At 45.6% G+C, this 7,420-nt stretch overlaps 2 protein-coding genes and 2 pseudogenes across 2 annotated transcripts in view; 2 read left to right on the top strand and 2 right to left on the bottom strand.

Annotated features, from left to right (window-relative positions):
• The first annotated feature begins 57 nt into the window (after nt 1-57).
• LOC121811965 lies at nt 58-700 on the top strand (annotated as a pseudogene).
• A 969-nt stretch (nt 701-1,669) lies between these two features.
• Nucleotides 1,670-2,347, bottom strand: LOC121811966 (annotated as a pseudogene).
• Nucleotides 2,348-2,458: 111 nt separating this feature from the next.
• On the top strand, nt 2,459-2,946 carry LOC121811970 (histone H3). Its single transcript, XM_042212735.1, has one exon. The coding sequence runs from the start codon at nt 2,484-2,486 to the stop codon at nt 2,892-2,894; it is 411 nt and encodes a 136-aa protein (XP_042068669.1). The 5' UTR covers nt 2,459-2,483; the 3' UTR covers nt 2,895-2,946.
• A 4,192-nt stretch (nt 2,947-7,138) lies between these two features.
• Nucleotides 7,139-7,420, bottom strand: part of LOC121811969 (histone H2B 1/2-like) — a 476-nt gene continuing 194 nt past the window's right edge. Inside the window, exon 1 of the mRNA XM_042212734.1 lies at nt 7,139-7,420. This exon is cut by the window's right edge and continues 194 nt beyond it. Coding sequence (XP_042068668.1) covers nt 7,190-7,420 — 231 coding nt within the window. The 3' untranslated portion in view covers nt 7,139-7,189.

Consider the following 7,420-nt stretch of genomic DNA (forward strand, 5'->3'; position numbering starts at 1 on the left):
ACGCTTCCGAGCTTGCCATCACTGACACGTGATCTCGATCAGAACGCGAAAAGGAAAATGTCCGAGGAAGCATCCCGCACCTCTGCTGCCGCCGTCCCGGCCAAGGCGGCCAAGAAGAAGAAGACGACGGCTTCCAAGCCGCAAGAAGGTGGCCCCAGCGTGGGCGAGTGATTGTGAAAGCCGTGGCCGCTTCCAAGGAGCGCAGCGGCGTGTCCGCAGCCGCGCTCAAGAAGGCTCTGGCTGCCGGAGGCTACGATGTGGACAAGAACAAGGCCCGCGTCAAGACCGCCATCAAGAGCCTGGTGGCGAAGGGCACTCTGGTGCAGACAAGGGCACCGGGGCCTCCGGATCCTTCAAGATGAACAAGAAGGTTACTGAGAGCAAAGCCAAGAAGCCCGCAAAGAAAGCCGCTCCTAAAGCCAAGAAGCCCGCCGCGGCCAAAGCCAAGAAACCGCGGCCAAGCCAAGAAACGCAGCAGCCAAAAGTCGCCCAAGAAGCGGCAGCGCTAAGAAGCCCGCAGCCGCTAAGAAGTCGCCCAAGAAGGCCAAGAAGCCCGCAGTCGGCGGCCAAGAAGCGCCCAAAGCCCCAAGAAGGCAAAGACCCAAGAAGTGCCAAGCTCCCGCAGCCAAGAAAGCCCCCGCCAAGAAGGCCGCCAAGCCCAAAGTCAAGAAGGCGAGCCACAGCAGCCAAGAAGAAGTGAGCTGCACACTCGCTCTCCACTCAACAACGGCTCTTCTCAGAGCCACCACAGCAACAGCCAGAGCTCCTTCCTCACATCACTCACACCTCTTCATTCACAATAATAGCATTATTGTCAAAGCAAGATAAGATACTTTTTGGGTTTGGTTTTTTTCTCATAACACTTGCAGCTTGTATAACTGTCATGGCTCACATTTCACAATCAGAAAGTGAACAGAGCGGGAGGGACAGAGAGAAAGAGAGCCAGGGACAAAGTTTATTCATGCAGGTCCATATGACAGAGAATGTGCATCTTCTTTTTATTTTCATATTATAATTTATATTTCATTGTGTTGTGTTTTGTGTTGTTTCACTTTAAATTTGTAAAAGGAAAAAGCTGGAAATTTAAATAGTTAAAAGTTGAAATGTGAATAGTTGTTTTTGTATTAAATGATATTTATTACATTTTATGTGGAGTGAATAAATAAAAGTATATTTACGGTGGCCCCTACAGACAAAGCACATACAAACTTCAAATCACGTACAAAAACAACAGAAGTGCTCCAGGATGCTAGGGGGCAGTGTTGAGCTTTTGTTACCTAGTGGCTACACAAGCCAGCAAGTACCAACAACCGAATTTGGTGTGTGGTAGTAACAGGAAAATGAACATTTTGTATTATTATTATTTGAGATATAGATATATGGATTTCTCTCTCTCATGCTTTCAATTGTGTAATCTAAGTATTCTAGGTAGCTGTGTTTTGGAAGTTCAGTTCATGCTAGAAATGTGTTGGAATTTGTACGTGCTTTGTCTCTAGGGGCCACCGCATATATTTATATATAAATGAAACTACTATTTTTACATTAGTAAGTCCTTGTGCATAATTTTATATTATTGTTAATAATAAATTAAAACAACCTGAAGATCTGGTTGGGAGGCGAAAGAACCCCACACACACACGAGAATAAGGTGATACTACATTTCCATATACACGAGGATGTTTGCTCAGAAAGAAGTGTGTGGCTCTGAAAAGAGCCTTTGTTTATTTGTTTCGTGCGTGAAGCAGAGGCTTTGGCATTTACTTGGCCTTGGACGGGCTTCTCGGTCTTCTTGGGCAGCAGCACAGGCCTGGATGTTGGGCAGCACACCACCCTGGGCGATGGTGACTCCCCCAAGGAGCTTGTTGAGCTCCTCGTCGTTGCGCACAGCCAGCTGCAGGTGACGTGGGATGATACGAGTCTTCTTGTTGTCGCGGGCTGCGTTGCCAGCCAGCTCCGAGGATCTCAGCGGTCAGGTACTCGAGCACAGCTGCCAGGTAGACGGGGGCGCCGGCTCCCACGCGCTCCGCATAGTTGCCTTTGCGCAGCAGCCTGTGGACAGCGACCCACGGGGAACTGAGCCCGGCACGGGATGACGGTCTTGGCCTTAGCTCTGGCTTTGCCTCCGGTTTTCCCGCTCCACTCATTCTTGAAGTTCTTCTCTTCGCAGTTCAACACTCAAAAGGAAATGCGGTCCGATCGGCCAAGAGCCTCGCTTATATTTCCGCAGAGCGCGGGCAGGCTTCGTCACGACAGCCAATCGCAGAGCAGGCTCGCGGCAGCGCGCAACTCAATGCACTTCTCCAATGAGCAGCACACACTGCGGGGCGGGGCCGAGCGTGCTGAGCATCACGTGGAGCCCTCACCAATCACGAGCCGGCAGCGGCACCGCGTCACAGCCAGTCACACAGCTATAAGAGCAGCGAGTCTCCTCTCGCTTCGTTACATTTTCTGCTTTATAAAGAGGAAAGCAAAGTAGAGAAAGAATGGCAAGAACCAAGCAGACCGCTCGCAAATCCACTGGCGGCAAAGCCCCCAGGAAGCAGCTGGCCACCAAGGCCGCTCGTAAGAGCGCCCCGGCCACCGGAGGCGTCAAGAAACCTCACCGTTACAGGCCCGGCACCGTGGCTCTGCGCGAGATCCGCCGTTACCAGAAGTCCACCGAGCTGCTCATTCGCAAGCTGCCCTTCCAGCGCCTGGTCCGCGAGATCGCTCAGGATTTCAAGACCGACTTGCGCTTCCAGAGCTCCGCTGTCATGGCTCTGCAGGAGGCCAGCGAGGCTTACCTGGTCGGACTCTTCGAGGACACCAACCTGTGCGCCATCCACGCCAAGAGGGTCACCATCATGCCCAAAGACATTCAGCTGGCTCGCCGCATCCGCGGAGAGAGGGCTTAAGCTGTCTGCACGCCCTCCTACAAACAACGGCTCTTTTCAGAGCCAACACACTCACACCGAGAGCGCGCTCCTTTCTTACAATAACACTAACCTCATACAAGACAGTACAACGTTCTTGGCTTTTTTTCTTTTCTTTTTTTTAATATAATAGAAGCCATATGCTTGGCATGAAGGTGGCATCCAGTAACTTGATCTAAGCACCAGTACTTCACCAGTACTTCCAATTCTTTCCTGCTACACATAAGTTTACATTACTTGCAGTAGAAGAAGATTGACACCCCTGCTCTGAAGTACCTTTGGTAAACTCCCGTTGTTTAAATTGGCTATAAGCTATGAATGTACATAACAATAAGCCTAACATGGATCAGATATTTTTCACAGTTCATGTTCAGTTCACAGGTGCATTTTTTTTCACTCCCCAAAGATGTATAAAAACTAACACTTTAACACAACTCTTTGAACTAACTTTGAGCATGGAAACACAGCATCGCATGTTCCGCTGGCGTTGATCATACTAGGCCACATCGCTGATGTTGGATTGAAGCTGACTTTGGGAACTCTGTTAAACTAATCTCACGCCAAACGTCTTCAGACTTTGAACTAACATTTAACATACAGAATATACTTGAGTGCCACAGTCCGTCAGTAAAGATGATAGTTCGCCGGAGATGTGCCTCAAGCAATTTGCATCCAATTGTTCGTTCTGTGAAGCATCATATAAGTATAAACACATCTAAAACTCTATTCGGAGGAAGCCTATTAGGTCAGTAACTTAAAACATGTTGACAATATTTTGGCAGACTTCCTGCTTTGGCAACATGCCTTAAAGATTTAACTGATATAAGTATAAGACTTATGGGGCGCCGTTTGTAAAGTGAAACATGCTGAAATTAACGGCAACATTTTTCCACATTTAGCTCAAAACCTTACAAAAACATATTTTTTCGAGTAATTTTTTACAACATTTAGTAAAATATTTGTAATATCAAATATTAATCAAATTTAATCTAAATGTTAAATATTAAATCTAAATATTAATAATCTAAATCTAAAGTAATGATAATATTAATGTTAAATCTAAATGTATTATTTTAAATGTTAAATCTAAATGCTAAATGTTAAATGTTAAACCTAAATATTTAGGCTAATATGCAAATTTATTGTACGGATCAACGGAAATACCAAAATAAAAGCTTCCCGAAAACCTCCGGTGCAAAATTGTGTCTGTTCTCCTCCTCACTTCTCCCCGCCATGTGCTGCTTCACTTCTTGCCTACGAGCATGTCCAGCGATTTTGCTGGACATGTGCTGCAGCGATTGTGAAGTGGAGACTGCAGCTGCTAAGAGTGCACTACTGCTAAACCTTTGGATGGCCGACAAAACGGATCTTCCGATGTTTTCAGCTAAATCGCCGGACGTGCTTTCTCATGGTCGGGTTATGGCTGAATTCCAGTGGAATGACGGTCCCGCCATAATAGACGTTCCAGCCATGTGTTCCAGCCCTAAACCTAACCTTATCTAACTATAACCTTATTCCTAACCTTTACTAGCAGTTAAATGACGTAAAATAGTGTTTTCCAAAGCGATTTTTAGAAATGCACGCTGCACTTAAACGCACCATGAGAACCGTGGAGAGTGAATGTAGCGCGCGCCGCTCTCGCGTGCGCCACGCAATGCTTCAGTTTGTGTTTCGTGTCTCGGGATCAAAGAGCTCAAAGTGAGTGTGTGAGCAGCACTGCAGGCCGACAGTGGAGCAGTCCACAGCGGACTCGTGTCTCCTCGGGCAGGCCTCGTGTCGGGCTCTGGTGCTCTCTGCTCTTGCTTTGTGGAGCCTCCAAAGCTCAGCGACTCAGTGCGGAGCTCAGCGCTGCTCGGCGGCTTTTTGCGCTCTTTTCTTTCCTAAAACAAAGGAGCCGCAGCACAGCTCCGTGAAAAGCCCTTTTCCAGCTCAGACACATGTTCTTTCGCGCACTCCGAGTTAAAAGCAGCATCTGGTGAGCGCAGCTGTGGGACAAAGTGACGCCGCGAACTCCCAGCAAACACACCGATGCAGCTGGACGCCCACGGAGCAGCGAGACTTCTGTGAGAGCTGCTCACTTCTAACCAAAGCACAGCGGCCTCGAGTTTCACTCACGTTGTTGTATATCAGAAATCACCATTAGTTAGTCACCTTACGGCAGCTCGCTTCCACACTTTGGCCCTGATCTCTTAGTCTGCATCAGTCCGTTTCCTTCCAGCTAGTTACCGACTCTACTATAAACAACAACAGCGAATGAACACGTGAATACACACATCCACCAACTGATCACTAAGTATCTCAATACTCAATACCTGCTAAAAAACATCCAACATCTCACTATTAAACATTCTCTTTTTGTCGCTACTAGTCAAACGTATTTTTATATCTATTTCATTTATTTAATCAGAGTAATATTGCTCTTATTTTTTGGCATTTATTTAATCCTGCTCTGTCCACGTTGCTGCTGTAACAAGGTGAATTTCCCAGCTCTGGGACTAATAAACTAATAAAGCTTATCTTATGTCCTGGATAGCAACCTCAGTGCATTTAATTATGCCCAGTATATCTGTGCTCCTTTTTCTGGAGGATTCTATTATTCTTCCACCCACTAAAAAAAAAAAAAAGTGTAACCACAGACTGTTGTCCAAGATAAGTAAAATGCTGCACAATACCTCCCACCCTCCCATCGTGTGCTTGACCAGTCACAGAAGAGCGTTTAGTGAGAGACTGAGATGACCAAAATTCACCTCTGAATCAGAATGGGTTTTATTTCCTAACGTTGAGCAGGTTTACAACATTAGGAAATTGCTTCGGTACTTAGTGCAAAACACACTGTAAGACAACACTTAACTAAACATAAAAGATAAAAGTGCTAAGCAGATAGATATATCTTATTCACAGCACTTGCTACAATAGTTGTACTATCTAAAGGCATATAGAAAGGTGGCTACGGAGCCAACAAATTATGAATTAGATTCAAATAGGCACAACTTTAGTTTTTTTATTTCTATATGACGAACTCTGCATTATTAAGTGATAAGAACAAGTAATCTTATGTCCTGTAATCATTATGACGCTATAATTTGAGATACAATAAATAAAATACGTTTTTGTACAAAGTATCGTATCGGATCAGTATCGTCGATACCACCCTGAATATTACTTGGTATCGGATCGGAAAGGAAATCAGTGGTATCGCACATCACTAGTGATTATAGTGTTTACGAGCACATCAAGTGGCTTTGTTATTTCAACCATGTGCAGTGCTACAGTACACAGTGAAGCAAGACAGCGTTCTTCCAAGACTGTGGTGCTACATAGGACAATCAACACAGGACCACATAAAGTGCAAATGTACAACATAAGAAAAACAGCGCAACCCCAGATCAGAACGATACAGACAAATTGATACTAAATTTTAAGTTTACTGCTTCTTTGGATTCTGCTATGCAATTTTTTTGTGAAATGACAAACTTATTGGATATCAGAGGGAAAAAAAAAACACAAAAAAAAACTTCCATTTCACACACCGTAAAGGAACTGTCAAAATGAGTTAACTGGCCAGAGCAACATTTGTGTTCAGTAATGTTTTCAATTTGTTTTTTGGAATTTGCTTTGTATTGAATATATTTGTAATTCAGAATATACATGTAAAAAAATAATATAATAATCACCCCTTATCCCCAAGGGGCAATTAAGATACAATGGAGCAGCATGACGTTGAAGACAAGGACGGGGCATAAACAGGCAATAAGAATGAGGATAATAAATACAGAATATACAGTTTTTAATATTAAAGTGGACTGAATAAGGTGAAATAATAACTAAGTGGACAAAGTGAAATAAAGTGTCCGGCAGTACAAAAAAGAGCGTGAAGTAGTTCAATGTTTTACAGGTGTGGGAAATGGTCTTAAGGGCCTTGGAGTTTAAAAAGCCATGAGTGGCCTTTGGGGACAGAGGGGGCTCTCCTCCTCTCAGTCTGCAGGATGCAGCCGGAGGCGCCGCCCACAGGGGGCCATTTGAAAATGCACCCATGAAAGACTACTGTTTTGTGTTACTTTGTCATCGTTCCACCAACACACAGCACAAGAAACAGTTTTCCTGAGTCTGGGTCAATGTTAGCGGATTCAATAGCACCTAGTGACAAAGCCAGCATTTCCGCGATTGCAGTAGTTGGCAACATAGTAACTGCACGTTTGAAGGTAGCTCGTATGCTCTTCAGGACAGAGTGGGTGGCTCTGAAAAGAGCCGTTGGGTTGACTGACAGCAGGATCAGTTTACTTGGAGCTGGTGTACTTGGTGACGGCCTTGGTGCCCTCAGACACGGCGTGCTTGGCCAGCTCACCGGGGAGCAGCAGGCGCACTGCGGTCTGGATCTCCCTGGACGTGATGGTGGAGCGTTTGTTGTAGTGGGCCAGGCGAGAGGCCTCGGCAGCGATGCGCTCGAAGATGTCGTTGACAAACGAGTTCATGATGCTCATGGCCTTGGAGGAGATGCCGGTGTCGCG

The sequence above is a fragment of the Haplochromis burtoni genome, unplaced genomic scaffold (genome assembly GCF_018398535.1).
Source record: "Haplochromis burtoni strain Fernald_Lab_line unplaced genomic scaffold, NCSU_Asbu1 Contig_389, whole genome shotgun sequence".
NCBI lineage: Eukaryota > Metazoa > Chordata > Actinopteri > Cichliformes > Cichlidae > Haplochromis > Haplochromis burtoni.

What these genes read in the sequence shown, in the direction of transcription:
- LOC121811970 (XM_042212735.1), top strand. Translation starts at nt 2,484, where the DNA reads ATGGCAAGAACCAAGCAGACCGCTCGCAAATCCACTGGCGGCAAAGCC.